Source organism: Pteronotus mesoamericanus, unplaced genomic scaffold (assembly GCF_021234165.1).
Source record: "Pteronotus mesoamericanus isolate MK-2021 breed Mesoamerican mustached bat unplaced genomic scaffold, CSHL_Meso_final contig_1203, whole genome shotgun sequence".
Taxonomy (NCBI): domain Eukaryota; kingdom Metazoa; phylum Chordata; class Mammalia; order Chiroptera; family Mormoopidae; genus Pteronotus; species Pteronotus mesoamericanus.
The window spans coordinates 323,264-348,145 of NW_026555043.1; the positions used below are offsets into that span (position 1 = coordinate 323,264).

At 43.5% G+C, this 24,882-nt stretch overlaps 1 protein-coding gene across 1 annotated transcript in view; it reads right to left on the reverse strand.

The window, feature by feature from the left end:
• AGBL1 (AGBL carboxypeptidase 1) overlaps positions 1-24,882 on the reverse strand; it is a gene marked incomplete at its 3' end in the record, with an annotated part of 285,253 nt that overhangs the window by 66,404 nt on the left and 193,967 nt on the right. Inside the window, exon 19 of the mRNA XM_054585108.1 lies at positions 8,683-8,812. Coding sequence (XP_054441083.1) covers positions 8,683-8,812 — 130 coding nt within the window. The remainder of the gene's footprint in view (positions 1-8,682; positions 8,813-24,882) is intronic.

Sequence of the window (24,882 nt, forward strand, 5' to 3'; positions counted from 1 at the left end):
CCCTCTTTCTCTTAATTGTCAATACTAAAGAACTATTATATTTGGGGGAATTTTTCAATTACATTGTAAATTCCCTATGAGTAGGAAAGTATTTTTTTTAAGTATAATTTTCAGTACAAAAGGCAAATAATTTTATTTTATGTGGTATTCTTAATTCATAGTTTTAAGTCAAAATCTCATGAGAAAATGAACCTCCCCAGCTTCCCAGTACCACTGAGTTGTAGGCATTGAAGCTCAAATGTCATGTAGAATTGGGAGGAAGGAGTTGGTCCAATGACAAGTCAAACTATAGAGCAGACAAATAATGGAAGCGTGGACACAGCGATAAGCAGAGTAAGTTGTTTTGTAAAGGGTGGGGTAATCAAGCAAATGCGCAGGGGAAAGCAGAAAACAGGAAACATGGCCACAGAAAGAGAAACAAGAGAGACAGAAAGAACTGTCTGGGACTCTGGAGTTTCCAGTTTCTGTAAGACCTTTTGGACTTACTTCCTTCAAAACTCTGTATCTTACTACTGGGGTTACTTGAGTGGGACTCTGTTATATCCAATAAATACATCCCCAGGCCACTGAGTCTGCAGCTCATCTCTGCAGTGTAATGTCCCGAGGAGATTTTAAAACTATCAATGCCGGGAGCCACCTCCGGAGACCTTGATTTAATTGGTCTGCAGTGATACCAGGACTATGGGATTTTTAAACTGTTTTCCAGGTGATTCTAACATACAGCCAGGGTTGAGAACCACTGTTCGGATCTGGAGTCTAGATCAGGGGGTCTCACATGCGATCAACGGTCAGAATAAGCTTGTCAGGATAAGTTGGAGGACTTGTTAAAGTACAGATTGTGAGCTACTCCCCCGAATTCTACAAATCAAATCAGTCTGGGTTAGGCCCAGGCATTTGAACTTCTAACAGTCCCCATGGGTACCGATGCCCCTGGTCCCAGGACTGTGTTCTGAAAGCCTCTAGTCTAGAGGAACCAATGAAATGATTGTTTGAGGATTATTCCTCGACCATCACGAATCCTCCACCAACCTGCCTCTCTTAACTCTGAGTTTTTCTCGGTGAATTTAACAACTACCATTCATATGAAAAGTGTGCAAACAAATTAAGGCTGTGTCTTAGCAACAGATTTCTCAATAAAGCCAGAAGCTATACCAACATAGTGACAGGTGTTCCTGAATGTTGAACTCAGATGGAAAAAAGAGTTTTATTTTTTTTCCTGTTCCTTACAGGCTCTGAAAGCTGAGGTGAGTGACAAATGCCAAACCATCACCTGTGGGAATGACCACGGCCTTGCCAGGCAGTTCTTGTGGTCTCTGAAGATTCCAGTAAAGGGGATGAGACATTGTTCTGCTTGTTGCTCAAATGATATCCCTAAAAATAAATGCCTGTTAATCATAAAAAAGGTGTGTCCCTCTGAATTGTAGGGAGAAATGACAAGACAAATTATCAGGTTATTTCAGTTGAGAAAGCTTTTTCTTTCCTACTGGAAGATGTCACACATATTCTTTTCTGTAAAATTTTGTACGAGGTAAGTAGAAAGTGAGCCCAATTATGGTGCTTCAAGAGCCACAGGTTATAACTAATGATTTTATGTTGCTTATTCATGAATTGGTTCAACAAATATTTATTGTCTCCCTGCTGTGTGGCAGGAAAAATTAAAACTTGAGTATAACGTAGTACCACCCTTCATAACAATGGCAATAATAGTTACTTTACTGAAGGCTTATGATATTTCAGATACTGTGCCAAAATCTGTCTGTAGGTGATCTCATAACAAAGTAGGTACTACACCTATCTCCATTTTGTAGCTGAGAAAATTGAATTTCAGATAAAATAAATCACTTGCTCAGGCTTGCCCAAGTTTGCACTGCTGTATAGTATATAAGTATTTGAACCCCAGTTTGCACTGATCCAGACTCCATGTTTTAAAACATTTGTCATTTCTATATTGCCTCTTCCAGGAGCTGTTTTGTTGGGATTGATCCCCAAGTCAAGAAGAAATCGTTTTGCACTGAGGGACGAGTGGAGGTAGAGGCAAGTCCTGTGTTTTCTGGGAGATCAATGAGGGCAGGTAGCATGAGTCTAAGAGCATCATTCCCAACATGCTCCACGTGCCCGGCAACTTCAAGACCTTTGATGTGGTGGTCCCGGCGTCCTCTGGGGGGTCATCCCAAGATGACTGCTGCTGAGTGTGGGCTATCCAGGCACATGGAAAATGAGGAAGAGATGCCTCTGGCTCTGAGGAACCGCGACCACTCAGCATAAGACAATCAAGTGAAAAGAAAGTGAATCTTACTTAGATGCCTGCAGAAGTGGGCAGTGGCAGATCATTAATGCACTCGGATGTCTGGACATCTTCCTGAAGGTGGTGAAGAGGCCGTTAAACTGTTCAAGCAAGGAGAAGCAATGTGACCAGATCACCGGAACATGAGCATTAAAAACAGATTGAAGGGACTGAGACCAGGCATGAGAGATGACAAGGACCTTGCTTAAGGCAGCAGATGTAAGTATAGAAAGAAAGGACATTTGCTGAGGAAGTAAGGGAGTGGAATCTCCTTAAGCACTTCAGTAAAAGTGTTGGAGACTAAGTACATTCAGGGACTCAAGGAAGAAAGGGTTAAGTATAATACCAGGATTTCTAGATTAAGTGAAGAGACAGTATGATGGTGCTTTTCCCCAGGACAAGGAACAGAGGAAGAGATGCAGATTGGAAAGTTTTGTTTAAGTTTTGTTTTCCTTGAGCTGGAGTGGTTAGACTTGATCTTGCTTACCCTGGGCTACATGCATTCCCCTGAGTCTGTTTCTTCCTCAGTGAAGTGCATGGTGTGGATTCGATTGTAATTTTGAAATCAGGCTCTTCACACCTCCCTAGTACCCTTTCCAATGACTTCTTGTCTGAGCCAAATTCAAGGTTAATTTAATTCATGCAAACGTGAGTTTCCATCCCTTCATGCTCAGCAAAGAGGCTGTTCACGGCCACATTACTATGCTCCTCACATGCCTTCCCCTTCTTCCCCCTCCATTCCTTGGTCTCATTTCAATTCCTCTGTCAATTAATTGGGGTCCTTGTTCAAGAGGTTACCCGCCCCCCGCCCCCAGCTCAAACACACCTCCCCTGGCCGCTCCTGCTCCCCGCGGCTCACTCATCCCTGTGTTTGTGGCTCAGCTCTCCAGCCTGAAGCTGCTGTGTTTTCCACTCCTAATATCTGGGTCTTGTTCCTGCTTCTCAGCAATGAGACCTCTGCATTATTTATACCGCTGCCACGGGAAGATGAAGACGAGGCTGGAGCCGGGAAGAGGCACATTCTGGGGAATGTGCTGGAAACCCAAAATGGTAACGCTTCCAATTAAACCGACCAAGGCTCACAAAAGCCCTGGAGATTCTAGCTTGTGTGCAATATTTTGCAGACGGCATTCGGCCTGCACTCCTGAGTGGAGTAAACACACATCTCTATGAAGGGAATGGCATTAGCAGTATATTCAATTACTCTCTAAGAGCCCTGTTCACAAGACCGACTAAGGTTAGCCCCCGGGGCAGGTGCAGAATGGATTCTTATAACCACCTGAAAGGGGAGTTTGTGCTCTGCTCCTTTTCCTAACATGAGAGACTTTCACTAAAACTGGGCCATTGTGGGCCACAGTTCCCATGTGGCCTTAGAGAAGCAGCCTTTGCTTACAAATAAATTTTGACACCTTCCAATGGCTACTTGGAGTGAAAATTTTCACATTAAACTCAGTGGAGTGCATGACTAGCCATAGTGGGAGCCTCGATTATGTTAGGAAATACCACAGGTTTTCTGCCATCCTGGTGTTATGTATTATGATGTCCTTCCTCCCCAAATATTTCAATTACATTAAAAGTGCCCATGTAGCCCTGGCTGGGTGGCTCAGGTGGTTGGAGCACTGTCCCATACACCAAAAGGTTGTGGGTTCGATTCCCTGTCAGGGCACATGCCTAGGTTGCAGGTTCAACACCCAGTCAGGGAGTACACTGGAGGCAACGGATCGATGTATTTCTCTCACATTGACCTCTCTCTCTCTCTCCCCCCACCCCCTAAAATCTATGAACATGTCCTTGGGTGAAGACTAAAAAAAAGAGAGAGAAGGTGCAGATAAAATGAATACTGCGCACGAATACCTTCAGGCCCTTGGAGATAAGGTTTTAGGAGGGGACTTGTCATCCCTCTACCCCCTCCATTTGTACCTCTTTTAAAAGAAGCTGATTAACTAAAACCTTTTGCCAGAGGGACAGAATAAGACCAGGAAAATCATTTCAGTAGCTAAAAATTCTGTTCCATTTGGCCCCAGAGAAAGACAAAACCAAAACATGCCCGTCCCATGCATTGGCGGAAGGCAGCCCAGCTCGAGTGACTGGTAAATGGAACTCGATGAGCTCTCCACAGAGCGCCGATTCCCTTCCTGGCATGTGTTCACAGGCTGAGGAATGAGAGGATGGGGATCCACACCTCCCCTAGTTCTGAAGCCCACATGCTTTCCAGTGGCACAGAGGCCAAGGTCAGCGGCAACACGGCAGCTCCGAAGAAGCTGTTGGCTTAGCTTCCCAAGAACCTCAGAGCTTTCTTCCGGTCTCCCAGGCTGTGCGCAACCGGGCTCCAGGTGCCTGCCTCCTGGCCCGCGGGGTGAGCTGCACCAAGTGCAACTTATTCGATGCCTCCTACTGGCTAACTGCTGAGCTGTCTGCTTCTCTGGGCTTCTCTCCTTGCATGCCTCTTCTCTGGCTGGATCCAAATAGATATTATTTGGCAGCCTTTCTATTCTGTCCTGCAAAAGATGTCTTCGTTGGCTGGAACTGCATGTCTCTACAAGGTCTGCCTCATGAGGGGCAGCCCCCTTTGTCTCCGAGTTGTATTTTAAAGCTCAGGGACTTTGCTTTAATTTATTGATCCTTAATTTTCTGTATTTAGGTAGGTGTGCACCTTTGGTGAAATGCACAGATCTTGCATGCACAGATCAATGAGTTTTGGTGTAACTGACTCTTTAATCAAAATGTAGAACAGCATTTCCACTGACCTGGAAAGTTCCCTCCAGGCCCCAATTATTCAATCTCTTCCAGAGGCGAACCCTGTTTTGAATTTCTATCTTCACAGATTTCCTGATCTTGAACTTTACAGGTGGAGTTTGTCCTCTTTAGCAACGAGCACATTTCACTCAGTATGTTTCTGAAACTCATCCACGCTGTTGGGTACATCAGCACTTTCCTGTTGAGGGTGTCATTTTATTTTTTATTGTTCACTAGTATTCCAGTGTACAAACACATCAATATTGACTATGTTTCTGAGCTTTTGGATCCAACACCTGGAGCAGCTTTCCTGAGCCTCTAACAAACAGGAGAGACAGAAAATTGGGGTTCAAGAGAATGGGAAAGGGACCATGAGGTCACTGTGATGTCAGATGAATCTCTCCCACCAGCTAACAAAAAGCTTCCTTTCCTTTATCCCATCCAGTGACCCTGAGTGTAGAAAACTTGCCACAACTCCAGTTTCACAAGGCGGAAGATCAAGAGCTCCCTGTCTGACCTATGGGCCCTCTGAGCAAGGTGTAATTCTCAGCCTTACTATAATAAAAGCCAAGCAAAACTCTTATAGGTCCTCCAAGTCCAGCTCAAATGGCACCTCTAGTCTCTAGATTTTCCATAACCTTTAAGGAAAATGACTCAACAACTCATATAAGTCTTTGTTACAGTTTTTACCATTTGCACTCATTGGTTTATTTGCAGGCAGAACCCTGCTTTCTTACCAAAGTAAACTGTGGACTCCTCGAAGAAAAGGACAAGCTTTTTAAAATTAAAAATCGGATTTGCACCCCTGAGACCCAGCACACTGATTACACACACATGGTGTAAGTGAACGGACAGATGGATGCCCATCCAGATGGTGAGCGGATAGGTGAATGGATGGATAGATGGGTAGGCGGGAGGATAAATGGATGGATGGAGGGGTGGATGGATGAATAAAAGAATAGATGAATATTGTCATATTGCTTATCACCTGGTCTTTGGCACCCTCTCTCACATTCTCATTGGTCCTGGGGTTTATATTATTCTGCCCACCTGTAGACCAACGCCTGAGTACCAACTACGTGGATCCACCAAGCTACCAGAAGTGGCTTCCCAGTGCTTCAGGAGACACTTTGCTAAGAGTCAGAGGCTAGGTAGGGTCATAGTTCATCTGCAACCATGTAGCCCAAAAGTCAACCCTGGCAGAGCGGAGATCTTCCCGGAACAGAGCAGGCCTGAGCATGGGACGAGAGGCAGGGTCCTGCTGTCACCAGGCAGCTGATGAAACACAGCCCGTCAGCAACGAAGAGGTGATGCCGAGCCCAGTGGAGAATCTGTAACGCTGTGAATGGCATTTAGTACTCCGCTGCTTCTCGCCCACCTCTCAGATGGCCCCAGCAGGAAACAAGTCTGTGGCTGTCATGTTTACAGCTAATTAATGTTTATTTATATTTTTACACAGGACTTTCACCCGTCACACTTTAAAATAAACGTTCTGCTCTTCCATGAGGGGCTGTCAGAGCTGAGAAGAATCCTGTTTGTGATGAGCTGAACGTGTATGTGTTTATACGCATGTCTAGTGACAACCTCTTTCCCCGCAAACCTCTGTCTCCTCCCAGAGGCTAAGGCTTGCTCCTCAGAGAACACAGCTCTCCGGGCCCTGGCTGCAAGGTTGGTGCTCTGCTCTGCGGGCCATGAACTCGCTTCTGAAGGGGAGACCACAGAGACTGCAGTACCTCCTTGGACGGGAGGGTGAGGGGCTACACAATTTGACCAAGTGTAGAACAAGGATTCTTCAGGCAAAAGGATGTGCTTTGCTCTCTTTGCAATGAACAGTTGACTAGACAAGTTGGAAGTGTTCAAACTCTACGAATTCCAAAGACAGGTCTGGTTCCTGACTGGTCCCTGGGAGAGCACCTTGACATCCTTAAACTGTTCTGCTGGATGACAGTGTCTTTACCTGGCTGGGGCCTTGGACCATGAACGATGGTTGACATTGACTTGTGATTTCTGGTGGGGGTCTTGGACCACAAAGCATCTGTTTGACTCTGAAGGGGCTGGAACCAAGAAACTAAGATGAGCCACATGGAATGTGTACAAACTCATCCCCGATAAAGATCCAGCCACCAAAGCTGCTCTTAGTGGGCTTCTGGGATTGGCCCTCTCTATACGTCATCACATGTCACTGCCAGAGAGGTAAGTACTGTCCACCAAGTTGCTGGGAGCAAATGCCTGGAGACAAGCATGCCTTTCACCATTGCTAACTTTAATTTGTATCCTTTCACTGTAATAAATGGTAATCATGAGCACAACCGCTATTGTGAGTTCTGTGAGTCCTTCCAGGAAATCTCTGGACCTGAGGAGAGTCTTGGGGACCCCCCACATCCCCCATCAGAGAGTAAGTGCTGAAGAAAGACAGGGTTGTAGGAAAGAAAAACAGGTCAGCCCTGAATCCCAACTCAAGGGAAAATCCCTTGACCTCTTAATCATTTTGAGATTTAAATAACATCCTATATTAGATATTGATCCATTGTTTCCATAGATACTCACTGAACTTGCCACATTGCATAGGATGAAAACACGGTTAATAGTAAAGATGACTGGGTTGGCTCACCGGTGAGCTTTGCCACGCCCCTTTAAGTTCCTTTGGTTAGATGTGCACTGAAAATTCGGGCGTAGGGCCCTCTACAATTTTGCAGATATGCTCACAGTTTGTAGTCAATAAATGATGGTTTTCCTACCATCATTTGGCTACCATTCCCTCCTTTCTTATCTTGAACCTAAGCCTCTGGTTTCAAATAGTTTGTTCTTCATACATTGCACAGTTGCTATATAAGCTTGGGAGAAAAACTAATGTATGAAATATGCCTGGGACATTGCCAGAATCATCTTCAGAATTTAATAAGACATCCCTCCTGATGTTTTAACCAAACACACGTGGGTGTGAGACCAGCCTGTTCCATGTCTCCACCCCTCCTGCCAGTCTCGATGTCGCTTCTGCTATACATTCTTAGTTATAAGACTTCCGTTCAGCTGGCCTTCAGGAGGTTCTCCACGACGGTTGTTCTGTGGTTGAGTTGTAATTCTGATGTGGTCGTGGGAGGAGGTGAGGACAGCATTTACCTACCCTACCCCCTTGACCGGAAGCCTCACTGATCAGACTTGATCCAATGGGTTGCCTTTCCTGTGGGTTAAATTGTGTCCCTCCTCCTCACAATGCTGCTGAAGCTCTCACACCCAGTGCCTGTGAAAGCGACCTTATTTGGAAATAGGGCCTTTGTGCATGTAATCAAATCAAGATGGGACCTTACCAAATTAGAGTGGGCACTAACCCAATGACGTCTGTCCTTGTGAAAAGAGGAACATTTATACACAGACACGTACAGGGGAAGAGGCAGTAAAGCATTCTTTCCTGGAGCCTGCAGGGAGATCATGGCCTGCTGACACCTTATTTTCAGCTTTCTAGACTTCAGAAATGTGAGAGAACGTTTCTGTTCTTTTAAGACCCCTGGTTTGTGGTGCCATTTTATGGCAGCCGTAGGATATGACTGCAACCTCCTTGAGAGCTGGGCACACACAGGTCTTTGGCTTATGTTTGGTTTTCTTGCTTTAACAAAGGTGGAAGGAACCAGCCAAGGACATGGAGGCAGAAGGAAGTGACTCACCACAGGACGGCGGCCGATGCTGTTCAAGTAGTAGAGCAGGCCTTTGGCGTGGTAAATGGTGGGCTGGAGCTGAGCGCTGGGAGCGAGCCACTGTCTGTTCAGATCCTCCCCTCGCAGCGAGCATCTGTGGCTGCAGGAACAAATGACATGCAAATAAACACTCGCTTAGAAGAAAAGAACTTGAAAAAATTAAGATCAACAAGAAACCCAAGTAAACCAAGGAAGCCAACTTCCCTATGACCTCTGCCCAGTTGGCATCAACGGCAGGTGTTCCAGAGGCTTCAAATCTGTCCTTTACACTCCCGAAGAGTTGTGATTATGCTCGCAGCCCCCGAAAGAACAGGAAACCATTTTTAACTTGCCATTGGGTTATCAAAGTGTTAAGATGAAGTCTGATAGGCTCTGTGGTTTCCCTGACCCCCAGGCCAATCCCATTCTGATCCGACGTGTGGCAAGAGCATCCAGAGAGATTTGTGATCTGTCTAGACAGATAACTATCTTTTTTAGAAAGGGGGGAAGGGAAGGAGAAACAGAGGGAGAGAAACATTAATATGTGGTTGCCTCTCACATGCCGCAACCCAGGCGTGTGCCCTGACTGGGAACCGAACCAGCAACCCTTTAGGCTTGCAGGCTGACATGCAATCCACTGAGCCACACCAGCCGGGGCTGTTTTTACAACTCTTCTCTTCCCTGTTCAACCATGAGCTTCCTGGAGAAAGGAATAGTTTCTTTGTTCCCATCACAACCCTTATATACTGAATGTGTCAGAGCTGGTATCCAGTAAATAATCTGGAATAAATAAATACATTAGCATTTATATGTAGACTCAGATTCATTTTCTGATTTTTTTTAAACACCTTTTTCAATAAATCTTGGAGGTGGAAGGAAAAAAAGTTCAGCCTCTTCCTTTTACCACCTTTTTCATCCTCATGTTTCTGAAATTACCTTTAAATATTAGTTTCCTGCTGCTTGTCAGCTCTATAAATGGAAAAATATTTAGATTAATCATCAATCACAATTTTACCATTAAAATATTTTGACTTGAGGAAAAAGCAGGGCTTTGAGCATCTTCCTCTCTGACTTCTTTTCCTGTTCTTTTCTTGCTTTACCCCCCTCTTCCTCCTTTTAATAGCAGTGACATCTAGAAACAGTGTATCTGTTCTGCTTGGAGCCTAGGGACGCAGGTAAAATTCGACGCAGACCTTGAATGCAGACAGGCGCAGCGAGACACAGGCGTCCCAGGCCTGCTCCTGAGCGTAACTGCTGAGTTTCAACAAATTCTTCTCCCAAATCCAGGTACTTGCAGGCACAACCTCCAAACATCTCCCGGCTCTTTGAAATGCTCTGTTTCTCCTTGCCTTCGTCTGGATTTGCACCAAAACTGGGCACGCGTTTTTCTTTGTAACATTGGAAGTGATGAAATCAGTTGAGGTCCCTTCAAAGCATGCACTGGCGTCAAAGAGAACGCCGGCATTACATGGGCCTGGGGCTGGCCGCTCCACGCCGCCCCTGCTGACCTCTTCTCCCCCTGCGCTCCCTGCCGGACAAGGTCAGGGCAGTGTCCACATGGCAGAAATACCATCCCGGGTCTCAAGTTCCCAAAATAAAAAATGAAGTCTTGTGCTGCGATCAGAATAAGCCCGAGTTTTGTTAAAAGATCTAGTCCCAACTCAGCTGTCATTAGGGATGGGATGTGGGAACTCTTCTTTGTTTGTTTTGTTTTTAATCTTCACTGGAGAATGTGTTTATAGATTTTGGAAAGAGAGGAAAGGAGAGAGAGAGAAACATCGATGTGATGAGAAACATCGATCAGTTGCCTCCCATACACACCGCAACCAGGGATCAAACCCACAACCTAGGTAAAAGCCCTGACTGGGAATCAAACCCACAACTTTTTGGTGCATGGGACGATGCTTCAACCAAATGAGCTACCCAGCCAGGGCTGTGGAGACGCTTTGAAAGTTAATATTCTCATAGGTGAAAAAACAGAGGTTTGCTTTACCTGCCTTCCAAGGATCGTTGCGAGGATCAAATGAAATGTTACTTTCAATCTCTCCAGGCAGAAATACCTACACAGCCCTCCATCTGCCCGCGTCCACATCCATGTCACATCCACACCTGTATCCCAGGTGCACCCAGCGGTATCTGTAGCCATGTCTCCACCCATATTCATAATGCTCAGTAGTAGAGCGTAGTTTTGCTTGGACTACACTCACTGGTTCCGTATTTCACCCTGGTTATTTTCCTTATGAAGAATAACCATGGAGCTATCTGCTGGTTGATTGAAAGGGAGAAAAGCCTTGACTAGGAACCCAGATGAGGGGCTGTGTTCAGTTTTAAGTGCCACTTGACTTGAGGACAGTTAAGAGTGAAGTGATGGAACCAGAAAATGGGAAAAGAAATCATCTAAAAAACGGCAAAGGAATAACCAATATAAACTGTTGACTGGATTTAGGGCCATTAAACAGTGCAAACAGAAGGATGGAATCAAAGGGTACCTAAGAAGTTGAATTTGGAGAGAAAATGGGCCAATAGGAGACTTAAGGAAGCTGTTAGTTTGAGGTAAATTGTGCTTGCTTTGCAATCCTCAGGTTCACAGAGGCTGTGAGGATTGGGGAAGCTCAGATGCTTGTACTTGCGTTCAGGGCTTGACGTGTGGCCAGGGTTTTTAGAGTGTGTGCCTGTGGACTTGTAGATTATTATAATATGTGCTATACCTACCTTGAGTCCTTTTCTCATTAAAGTGAATTCGTTTGCTTCCAAACTCCAAATCCACTTGCCATTGTATGTCAGTAATATCAGACATGCACGCAGCCAAAGGAACTGCCGCTGCTCTTCCCAGGGGTTTGTTTTAAGCATTGGAAGACACAACGCACCCCATCTTGTTATCCACTGTAGCATTTCTGAAATGACAGCTGCTCCCTCTATGTGAGGAGAATTAGCAGATGGGCAGCTATGACTAGCTGGCAATAAATTCAGTGCCTCTAATTTCTGCAAAAGAGGTCATCCTTCAAATAGTTTGAAGTCCTGCTTTGCTTATAAAAAATATACAATGGCAAGTATTGCTATTTTTCCCCACTGAAAATTGCAACCTTACAGGGGAGAGGAACACACTCCCTTTCAGTTTTTATAGGTGACATCCTTTAGTCATCATTTTTTTAAGCTTTAATTTAACTAGTCCACCTTAAGACAAAGCTTCCATGCACGATGCTGTGCAGGACCAGTTACCTGGTTTGCCCAGCAATGTTGCAGTTTTAGCCCTGAAATCCCTCCACTCCAAGAAACCCCCAGCGCCTGGCAAACTGAGATGGTGCGTCCCCACAATGTCCGGTTCCAAATTCTAGGAATCCCACATCCCACGTCCCAAGGGAGGAATCCTGACTCGAACTGAGCCTGATTGTTCCACACTGACTCTGAATGTTTCAGATGGGGCACGTGCCCTCCCCCGGCCTCACTCCCTCGTTTAACCTCTGGTTGCTTCGCTGCTACACACGATATTACCTGCTGCGCTTGTTAGGCATTTGCAGACCACGTCTAAAAAGTCTCTGGGCATTAAACTTTCAGTTCTTGGTAGAACACACTCCTTTCCTTAAAAATAAAATAAAAAAATCAAAAAAGAGGCTTCTGATCTCCCCAAAATATAATTTCATGACCAAACAAAAGCATCTCAGCAGAAATTATCTAACAGTCACTTTCTAAAAGAGACTCCATAAAGCTGCAGTTGGACAACAAAATGATTCAAAAATCTACCATTCATCCGTGACTGATAAATGGAGACACAGAGGCCATCAGACTGAACCAAGGGTGCGAGGCTTGGACATACCAGCGGCCCCAGCTCCAGGGTCTAAAGACAGGCAGTGTGTTTGAGATTTAGCAAGTGGCCTCCCCATTCACTGCACATCTTCGGCCCAGGAGGCAGCACAGATGCAGGGGAAGACTGTCGATAAAGGCGGAAGGTGCCCTGAAGCCGCAGGACATGACAGAACAGCATGGCGCACCGTCGGCAGACAATGCACCCAGAGCTTCCTCATAAGCATTGCTTGGGTGGAGAAAGGGAGGAACGGGAAAAAAAGGAAAGCTCTTTCATCTTAAGGCCACAGTTGCAAAGCTCAAAACAATCGGGGCTACCAGGGTCACAGTATTAGGATTTTTTTTTTTTTTGTCACTTATGATGTTGAGAGAGTCGATAGCCTAAAGGTCAGGGGGAGAGAAGAGACCAACCCAAGTGTTCTGCAACCATGGAAGCAGTAGATGGACCTGGAGAATATTATGCTAAGTGAAATAACCAAGTCATAAAAAGACAAGTACCCAATTTCACTTATATGTGGAATCTAATGAACAAAACAAACTAATGAACAAAAGAAACTTACAAATGAAATAGAGACAAGACTCACAGATGCAGAAAGCAGACTGACAGCTGTCAGAGGGGAGGAGGAGGGGATAGAAGAGGGGGAAGAGGAGAGTGGGCTGGGTGAAAAAGGTGAAGGGGTTAAGCAAAAAAAAATCATCACAGATACAAAGAACAATATGGTGATTATCGGAGGGAAAGGGAGTGGGGGAGGCAGGAGAGGGTAAATGGGGGGTAAATGGTGATGGGAGGGGACTTGACCTGGGGTGGCAAACACATAATACAATAGACAGATGATGTGTTAGAGAATTGTACACCTGAAGCCTATATAATTTTCTTAACCAATGTTGCCCCAATGAATTCAATAAAAATACAGGCATGAAGGAAAATAAAAACGTTATCATTTGGCAAAGAGCACAGTAATTGCTGCAAACCACCATCAGTGGATGCTAAAATTAGTGGGTGAAGGTATGATGAGTGGCAAAATATTGATATTGCTTTGAGTATCTCCCCACAAGATGCTTACTAATTCCTCAGGGGAAAACAGTAACTCTGTGGGGAAGAAGCCTGGTAGATACCACCTTCGCCATGAGACCAAAGTCAGCAGCACCATTAGAGAGACGGAGCAACAGTGTGCGCACCGATACGGTGAACTGAGAAGGGTGCAGTATCGCCTGTGTTTCGTGGTGCTCTTGGCAAAAACACATCTGGATTGAACCACGAAGATACATTCGACTGATCCCAGGTAAGGTACATTCTCCACATAGCAGGCTAATACTCATCAAACACCTCAGGATCAAGAAAAACAAACCAACAAACAAGAAGACTGAGGAACTCTTTTAGACCGGAGGAAACTGAGAAGGCATGACTACCAAATAAATGCATTGTCGTGAATCTGGAAAAAAAAAAGATCACTGGCACCGTTGGTGAAATCTGAATAATGTCTGTAGAGTAATTAATACCAGTGTGTTAATATTAATTTCTTGGTTTTGATCATTATAATACAGATATGTAAGATGTTAACATTTGGGGAAGCTAAGTCAAAGAGATACAGAAGTTTTTTTACAATTACCACAACTTTTTGACACATAAATTATTTCAAAATAAACACACAATTTTTACAAGATACAATTTTAAATGGAAAAATCTCTGTAACTCATGAAAGAACAACAAGAAAGAATAAGAAAAACTCAGAAATGATGTGATAACTCAATAAATGATTGGAAAAAGAAATCATCCTTTAGTTAATGAAACCTGGGCTAGAACAACTCAAGAGTGAATAAATACAACAAATAATCACTCAAGAGAAAAATGTTAAAAAAAATTTTTTTTTAATCTTAAGGAAATAACACAGATAAAAAGGATTCAAGAGCAAGTGACAAATATTGATAGGCAAACAACTTCCAAAATACTAATAAAGAAAGGAAAACAAAGCCAAAGATCAGAATGAATGCTAAAACCAATATATAAGTAAACTCATACAATATTCAAGTATCTCAAAGCTACATATTGAAATAGTTATGTATCTGAGAATATTGATCCAGAACAACCAACACTGAGACATGACCTAGTAATATCAGTGGATTTTAAAGAAAAAAAAAAAAACTTACTGGGAATCTAGGCAATAAAATCATGACTTAAAAAAGAATAATTATATATATATATATATATATATATATATATATATATATATATATATAGGATAGCAATACTTCCAATGACAAAATAATAGTGCTATTCAAGGTATTAAATAAGACATTGAAAGTAAGAAAATACCTAGACAAAGATTTTGTATTCAGCAAAACTGACCTCCAAATACAAACAGGGATGGACACATTGTTATCCATATTCAATAACCCAGGAAATAACATTCCCATGTGCCTAGCCTTAGAAATACATGACCAGAGAGATATGGACATTTTCTTTTTTTTAACCTGAGGAATCTGTGCCACGGAATCTACCTTACATTATCATCATAGTTCTCTCCACCAGACGGTCAGTCCTTCAAAGTAAGATTATGTCTTGTTCCCTCTTGGAGTCCACAGACCCTGGGAGAGCACCTAGCCTGCAGAAACTATGTCATAAATGTAGAGTAACATCCATAAAATGCCATTCAATTAGGTCATTTTAGATGGCCTAATGACGTGAACTCCATAAATGTTTATTAAATCAAAATCCACTGCAAAGCAACAGTTTTTAGACCTTCCAATGTTTTCTGACACCACAAAAGCAGAAACGCATCATTCTCAGGGTTTATGCTTCTCTTTGCGGTCATGTCTGTGACGTAAAATAAAATGCATAATTATTCTATTTCATTAACTATTGACCGATTCTATCGCCATGTGACAAACGAATGAGGTTCATTTTGATCTTTTTGGGTCAGGCCAGACGCCTGTGAAAAAGCTACACCTACTCTTCCCACCGCCGTCACTCTCCTTGCCATCAGCACCCCAGATTTCACTCGTGGGGCCCTTCTTTTGTGCCAGTCTTTTGTTAACAGCTTACACGTATCATCTCCATTCGTCCTCACAATAATCACATAGACATCTGTCATTGTAATGCCCAATTTTCAGATGAGGGATTAGAGGTTTAGGGAGGTTAACTAATCTGTTTAAGGACACACAGGTAGACTGGCTTCCGAGTCTAGAGTAACTAAGTCACAGCTACTTATATGATGCCCCGAAGTCTTCACCACCACATCAGCCAATCAGTCCAATGTACTCAAGGGGTGAAGGCCGGGGAAGACACCTCCGGAAATGGAGACCTCTGCCGCCCACTGGGACACAAACCGGTGTGTCTTAGCTTCTGTCTGATTTGCACATTGAACTTGGAGTCAGGCTTTGTTTAAAGAGAGAATTCCACTGCTTAATATTTTAATAATTGATGGCTTGTGAGTCTAATGCCATGACTTGATCACTAGCCTTAGAAATCTTCTGACATCTTATTCTCCAGTTTTCTCACATGTAAAATTAATACTCTCCTTCACACTTGACAAGTTATAAGGCATAAAATTACATTCAAAAGACAGAAGTAGTACATCAAAAGATATATTATTGATTAATTCACCAAATATATATTGGTACCACAACCACTATATGTCAGATACTGTTCTTATTCTGAGTAACACAGCAGTGAACAAGCCCTACTAGAAACTTCCACTCTGGGGATCATCATCAAGCGGCTCAAGGCAAACACTGTGTCCATGTTATCCTGCTAAATTCTCTGTGCCAACCCAGCAACGCAACCAGTGGGTGATAGGTAACTAATTCAACGTTATCTAAGGGATACAAAAAACCCAACTCCCCATTCTCCTGCTGTCAGAATATTTCTTCCCTGGGCAGCCAATATCTAAATTAAAACTGCGACTTCCTTTTTTCACTCTTAATTCAACAGATTTAATTACAGGATATTGCTGTTTCTTGGTCATCAGCAGGTCTGTGTGCTGCTGCACTCTGTTTTGGATTAAAAGTCACTGTAGTTTCCTTGTCAGAAAGAAACTTTTGATTAAAAAAAAATTCCATGCAAAGCTCACATTCATTAACAATGAGAAACACAAAATTGCTTCTTTATAATGTGGCAATGGGAGCTCCATTCTCTGCTCCCTGGCAGAAGGGTTGACGAAGCAGCTTACAAGCAGAGATCTCCCAAAGAAATGCATGAAGGCCCTTTAGTGACCATAAGACTAAATCACAGCCTGTGTTTCTCTTCTAGAATGAGAACTCACAGCTCTTTATTTGTTCCCCTTTTCTATGCTTCAGAGTCGTCTTTCCTATCAGGGTAATTTTTCCTCATGGACCAGAAAGCAGGTCAGATATTTACGTCACCCTTTTGAGCACATCAAGCCAAGAGGTATCTCTCTAGAATAACAACTCTCCCCTTTCCCGCAAACCAGCGAAGGCAGCAAAGACAGGACTGTCTGCTTCCTCCACCAGACTGCAGGGGGTTTTCCTCTGGTGCACAATATAATCCAGTTGCGAACACAGATGTGGAGAAATGCTTCTGCTGCTGGGGGTTTTCAGTAGCTGGGAAACATTCACTCCGTCCCCTGAAAGCGGTCCTGACTTCCAGCACCGCGCTAACTAACAGGAGGGACAGAAGTATCGCGAACTCCGGAGTGCCTTTTCCTTGAGGTAGGAAAAAGTGGGAAGACAAGAGTGGTAACACTTCCAGTGCGGAAGAGAAAATCAGGAAACACATTGAATTTTAGTCTTGGTTTTCACACTTGCTATCTTGTGATCTTAGGCAAATTCCTTAATTTTGCTTGGCTCAGAGCTGTCATTGGTTTATTTAAAAAAAAAAAAAAAATCAGAAGACATGATCTGTATCCAAGGTCCCTTTATATCCTTTTTTAAAAAATGCATAGTTCTAGATAGACTTCCAAAAGAAAAGAGGAAGAGAGAGAGACACACACAAGAGCAGAGGAAGATAAGGAAGTGGGCTATGCACTTTTATTCACTGAAACACAGATTCATAAGGAAGAAAATTACCCAAGATGTATCACCTCATTTCTAAACGGCACTCATTGACTCCTCACTGGTTGTCTCATCTCCTATTTCTCATAATGTTTCTCTCTCAATGTGACATAATTCCAAAATAATATTAAAATCCTTCCAATGGCTTCTCATTACCTAAAGAAGATGTGTGAACTACCCTGGCTGACGTTCCCAGTCTTCGGCAAGCTGGGCTCAGCTCCCCAGCGCAACCTAACCTCTTACCACTGCACGAATCCACTGCTACAAGCAAGCCAGATTTCCTGGTTGTTTCCAAATTCTCTCAGCGGCTGATGGAACCACATCTGAAATGCCATCCTCTTTTTCCCTCTTTCTTAGTGTACTCAATTTTCAGAAAACTTCTCAAGCTCTTCCCCTTTTAGGAGACTTTAGGTGACTACTCCAATCCATAGCAAAGCTCACAGTCACCAAAGTCATGCTGTGTGCATTCAAGTCTGGTTCTACCACTTACTATGTGACTTAGGCCAAATTACTTAACTTCAGCAAATTTAATATCAGATGAGGACTACTTCTGCCTCGCAATTTCTACCTATAGGCAATACTGGTATCTAACTCACAGGATTTTGTTTCTTCGTTTCTTAGGATTAAGTGACATAGTACCCTGAAGGCACTTAGCAAAATGCTTGTACATAATCAATGATCAATAAATGTCTAGATTTTTTAAAAGTAATTCTTCATTGCATCCACATTTGCACCATCATCAAATACTATTCTGAGTTTTCATGTAACTAAACTACATATTTAAATTATAAATCACTCGAGGGTAAACTAATTTTGTATGTTCATTGAATCTGCTTCCATCCTTAGCACCATGCTCTGCATTCAATGGTTCTCAATAACTCCTCATTCAAAAGCTTAGAGACAAGTTAGACTATCAATACACGGCCATTCTCCTTTTCTGAGACTGTCAGTAAAGCATAAGAAGGAAATTAAAATGAGACAGTGAAAAGCTATGCTCATCATTTATCCCTCAAATCAGTGTCCATTTCACATCTGAGGAAACTGCAGTTCAAGGGCCATGGCACTATGCACAGTCACGTATTTCAAGCAAGAATTTGAACTCCAGTTTTTCACCAAACTGAAAACAGGAGGCCTGGGGGAAGCCTGAGAATTTCTTTCCCTAAAACATGACATTCTAATATGTTCTTTTTTCCTGAGCACTTGTCCTCATTCTCTCTTGACATACTCCATGCCATTTTCTTGTAGGAAAGGTTTTGTGTTGGCTTGAATCTTATCACTCTCCTCTGTCACCCATATGTATTGTTTGGCTGAATCTCTCTCTCACACACACACGATTGCAGGAAATTGAAAAGGCAAACGAACAATTTAGTAGGCATGATGAACAAAGGAGAGAGCACCAACTACTTCTCTCCATTCTCAGGAAATGCCCCCCGTCCCATTCCTTGGGTTGCTCAGGCCAACTATCTTACAGTCACCTTTGACGCTTCCTTAATTCACACCCTAATCTCATTCCCCAGCAAACCGTGCAGACACTGCCTTCAATATATATATACTAGAAACCAACTGCAGCTCACCGTCTTCTCCCAAGCACCCTGCCCACGCCGCCAGCCCCCCTCACATGGGTCTGCAAGGGCCTTCTACCTGCTTCCGCTCCTGACCACCTGCACCATCTGTCTTATGGTCCATTGTGCCCACAATAGCCCGAGGTTTTTGTCAGTTTTCTGCTCAAAATTCTTCCAGCGGCATTCTGAATTGCCTCCATCCCAGAAGGCTTTGCTCTCTTCTTCTGTGTCACTTCACGCAGCCCCCTCTAGCTTCTTTGTGCTGCAGGCACCTGCTACCCTCAGCACCGTTGCCTTTCCAGTTCCGTCTACCTGACAGTCTTTTCTCCCAGCTGCCCAGTGGTTTTCCTTTCAGGCTCGTGCTTCTGTGTCATCATGTCAGGGAGAATCTCCTCCCCATAAACCATCCAGCCCCGTTGCCCTCTGTTCTCTTGCTTATTGTATTTTCTTCATCACAATTAAAACCATCTGCCATTCTAGTATGTGACCATTCTTAGCATAGTTAATGTTGTATCTTTCTACCAGAGTACAGACTCAGTGAGACAAGGGCCTTATGTAATGGGCTCAAACCCTGCATCCTTAGCAGCAAGAGCAACTGCGGACAGACAGCAGGGACTGCATCAATAGATGAAGGAAGGAAGGAGTCAATGAATTCTCCAGTCTCTAGTTCCTGGGCAGCATATTTGTACGGTCGAAGTCTATTTTCCTTTCAGGATCGGTGCAGTTGGGTATGGATGTGGTATCAACGGTTCCCCCCGGAAACAGACTCCATCTTTTTACTAAAGGAGAAGGTCAGTCCTTTGCCAGGGTCTGGCTCCCTCCAAGGTACGGCACAGAAAGTCTGACATTCACTCCCCTTTAGTTTATTTCCACCATGACCCAGAAGAATGTCAGATGGGTTTACCACTAGTAACTTGGTGCATCCTTTTATTCAGGAAGTTATTTTAGCAATATGAAAAATCAAAACATCCTTCCAGCCACATCTCACGAATCAGAAAAAATAGTTGTCTTTGAAATACTGCATATTTTATGCTAAAATGTACACTTCAAGCTGAACATAATTAATATAACTTTTACATCTCTACCAAAGAGAATAACTGTCAACATAATATTTCACCAAAAAAACTCTCCTGTAGAAGGTAATATGTGCTTTCTCTCTTCCTTGAAGGTGAGAAAATCTCAAATTAAACCTTGGGAAATAAAATGTTTAGTGTTTATTTGTTCGACACCAAGACAAGCAGCAGCCCTGTAGACCCGCTGGCCGCACCCCCGCCCCCGCCACGGACCCAGACTGAGTCACCGCAGCCCTGACGAAGGTGTTGTTTTCTCCCTTCCCTCTGTCATCGAGTCTGAATTTACATTTTACTGGGCTCTGACAGAGACTGCGTAGCAGATGGCAACTGAAATCTAATTAATGATGTCTTCCAAGTTGTGTCAAGATTCTTCTGCGAGGTTGCGTTGTTGAAAAGCCACCGATGAGTGTTAGCTCTGTTCCCTGATGGGAAGCCATGGAACAGTAGCCCTGGTTTTTGTTTTCTCTAATGCAGAACTTGCCCCATGGAAAGAGCCTTTTTCTCTGGGAAATTTGTTCAAAACAATCACAGGCAGAACATCACGGCTGTCGGAGGTAGGAAACAGCAGGTGGGCAAACAATGGACTAATCACAATTTAAAACTAAAAGCTGGGGTGGAGGCAGGGGCGGAATGGGGACGTACCCATAGGAGGATTAGAAAAGCTCCAACCTATCTCTGGCAACATACACTCACTACGCAGTGTGCACGCTCAGGAGGGCCCTGGGTGGGGTCTGGGTTCCCGCCTGCACTCGCTGTGAGGGAAGGAAGGCGAAGGCGGAGCTGTGAACTGCCTGACTGGTACACCTCACCCTCCCACCTCTAGGCAGAGGCTCTGGGGCTTACTCATTCCAGCAACTAAGAAAACCTCCGTCTAACAGTTAGATGGCCACAGGCTGGCCCTGCAGACACTTCAGTGGCCACACGTGATACATCTATAGACTTTGCAGAATTAGTTCCACAAAGTTAATAAGCAAACAACAACAAATAAGGGAAGAACCCAATTTCCATAACTGTAACATTACGTCATTTGAAATTTCCAGTTGCCAGAAAAAATTATGAGACATGCAAAAAACAAGAAAGCATGGTCTGTATATTGGAAATAAAGCAAGTAATAAAAACTATCCATGTGAAAGCCCAGATACTGAACTGAGTGACAAAGATTTAAATTAGTTATTGTAAATATATTTAAAGAACTAAAGAAATCTACACCTAAGGAACTAAAGGAAAGCAGGAAAACCATGTCTCAACAAATAGTTATCAGTAAAGAAATTATGTAAGAGAACCAAATAGAAATTTGAGAGTTGAAAAATACAATCGCTGAAATGAAAAATTCACTAGACGTACTCAACAGATGTGAACAGAGGAAATACTCAGTGAGCATCCAACTGCAGGACAGATACCTCCAAGTCTGCACCTAGATACATCATACTCAAATGCCAAAGGTCAAGGGAATTTAGAAAGCAGCAAGAGAGAAAGAATTAATCCTACACAAGAGATCCGCAATGAGATTAACAGCTGATTTCTCAATAGAAACAATAAAGTCATAACAACGATACATTTAAACACATCTAACAGATGAAATACATTGCAGAACTACATTAATTTTATATTTTTTTTCTATTTGTTTCTTTAGGGCCTTGCTTAAATTAATTCAAGGGTTTTGACCCGTTCTCCACTTTCTTGCCCTGCGTGTAACTCTCCAACTGCCTTTCTCAGCAGTTGGTCATTACATGTAGGTTAGATCCCTAAAATCTAACGATGGTCAGGAACCCACGAGACAAGGGCAAAGCCTTCCCCCACTAACCTACGCAGCAAAAAGGGACTTCCAGGGCTTTTACCAGCAGCTGGCCCCAGGAGGCTCTTCAGCCCCACCTGCGTGGTAGATGTTGAACTGTCTGTTCCCTTTCCTCAGCTCCCCATTGTACCTGCCAAGGCAGCATGACCACAAACCCCGCGATTACTCAGATTATTCATAGCTGACATAAAAATAGCTCAGAGTGGTGACTGAGGAGCTCTTTAGATACCCAGGGGACTCACACCTGAAAAGCTGCTCGGTACTGGCTGATGCCACCCTGACGCTACGGTGTGATGTTATGATGTTAATTAATTTGATCTCTCTGAAGGGGACGCGTCCCCCCCACAACTCTGTCGTTTACACAGCAATTGAATGTTTCTGCTGCTGACTGGAAACTTGCACCTTCCTGCTGCTAACCAGGTCATGGCTTTCGCTGAACACTTTGTTGGCAGTTTAAGATGGCAGAATGATTTATTTACAACTTTAGCTTCCTCTAGTGCATTTAAAATGCATACTTCCTACCGGCTAAATCCAAGTTTAAAGCCTCATTCTGGACCAGTGGAGAACTGAACTGTAATACCGATTAGGGGAGGTTGCACTGCCTTCCACATTTGACATTTTAAAATAAATGGAGTTCCATTCGATGTATGTTCCCGTTCCTACTTTTTAGTCTGAATCAGCACTTTTTCTGAAGCTCCCACCCGGCAATCCTGCTCTGGGACTGTTCTCCTCAATTTTTAAAACCTTCCCTTGTGTAATCACAGCTTCTCTGTTTTTATTCACTTTGTTCTAAATTATACGTATAGCTGCAGCTCCCCCCCCCCCCCCGCAAAAAGAATAACTCCCACAGAACAACAACAACACAGGCCCCGGCTTCTTTTAGGATAAATCAGACGGTGCTCACAACGAACGATGGTGCATCTTTCTAGGCAAAAAGGGTCATTGCTCCTTTTGCTGACCACTGTTGGTTATGAGCTATTCAAGGGTGAGCATTTCTAGGGAGGTCCTGTACCTGTGCCTCACCACCTGTACTAAGCCACAGTGTTGTTTTCTGCACAGAAGGAGGAAGACTGGAGACCTCTTCACCCTCTCCATGTAATGTATTAGAGGAGAGAAGCTCAAAGCTGGAATCGTTTTCTGATGGGAAGGTGGGCTTGGGGGAAGCGCTGGGCCTGTGGCTCTGGGAGGGCGGGGCCTGAGGAGGGGCACCTGTGGCCCGAGCCCTTTCCTATCTGCCTGCAAGAAACAGGCCTGAGAACTGCCGCATGGCGATGTTCTTCAGGGGCAGAGGGAAATGGAAAGGGAAGTTCAGGTTTGCACTTCAGCAACGAACATTTAATCCATGCTTGATGACCTGTTCATGAACCTCTCCCGGGGCCTGGCCTTTGCTTTTCATAGTTTTACAAAAATAATATTAAATAGGGAATATTCCTTTTATTTTCCAGCACTTATGATGACTACCCCCACCCGTATCTTGTATTCTTTGAAAGAATAAACAAGAACAGAATAAAATACAACTCGTAATTCTCCAATATGGCAGGAGTATATGAGGATTGAAACATACATATGGGTAGGTAATACCTTAAACAATGAAAGAATCATACAAACATAAAGTAGTATTCTTGTTTTATCATTACTTGAAGTTTTAATCTGCTCACAATGCCAGTTCCTAAACGCAATAATCAATCAAACCATGTAACAGACCTGGGAGGAGAGTCTGGGAACACAACGAACATCTGGTTCAAATTTCTCGCCAACGGGTGAGAAATACTCTTGTCATAACTGAAAGTTCTTGTGTTAATTCTGATTCTAAATCATTCCTTTTTATTGAAGAAGCAATCCAAAGGGAACCTCTTTGTGGTGAGCACTGAGGTAGGTAGTATAGATGCTCAATTGCAAAAGTGTCTTTAAACATCATCCCGACGACTTCAAAACCTAGTTATTGAGTCCTGCCAACCAAAAACCATAAACACATGAAGGAGATAATAACAGTGATACGGAAGCAATTAATTCTGAATTGGGGGTCAATTATGAAGAGGAAAGCATAACAGCCATTTATAATTATAAGTTAATGTGCTATGTCTCCCTGGGATTTTTCTAATTATGAAATGAAGGACTCTATCTTCAGTTAATAGAATTTCCAATGTCTGTCAAATTTTAATGGAAAGGATTTTGGTTTAACGCAGACGATTGAATATATGCAGTTATCCATTATAGCTTCCAGAACCCCCTCCAGAGTCACTGTAAAGACTTTACAAATATTTTTAGATCTTCAAATACAGAGAAAGTAGATGAGGAGATGACAACAGACAAGAACTGTCTAAATACTGAGAGATCCAAAGCAGATGGTCTCGTGGTAGGTGATTTAGCGGATCAGAGATCCCTAGAGGTGGAAACACGTTATCTGTCAAGGACCAGACAGAATATATCTCAGGCTTTGCAGGCTCTTTCCAAGAAGCCAGAGACGTCACAGGCGGACATGGCTGTGTTCTGGTAAAACTTTATTTACAAACACAGCTCCCAGGCCGCGGGGTGCTGGCCTCTGATCTAGATCCTAATAGGGCAGACGGGTGATACAGCCAGTCGTCACTGCCATTTCTCCTGGTTAAATTCTCTGCCTCAAATTGACTGTTTATTTTTATGCTTTCTGGCTCATTCATGAAAGTGCAGAAAAAAGTGACAATGCACTAATAGTCACATCAAGCAAAATGATCTGTTTTAACACTTGGGAAATTGTTACAAAGGAGGGTGTGACTCTCAGCACCAACAGATTCAACCAGATTGGACTGGAGCTCATTCATTTGCTGTTCATTGCGCAAGCATTTATTTTCAAGTGTGTGTCGGATGTCAGGTGCTCTGGGAAACCCTGAAGACACAAACATAATACATAGGAGGCCCCTTCTTTTAAGGAGCTTATGGTCTAGTACAGAAAAAGCAAACAAGCCAGGGC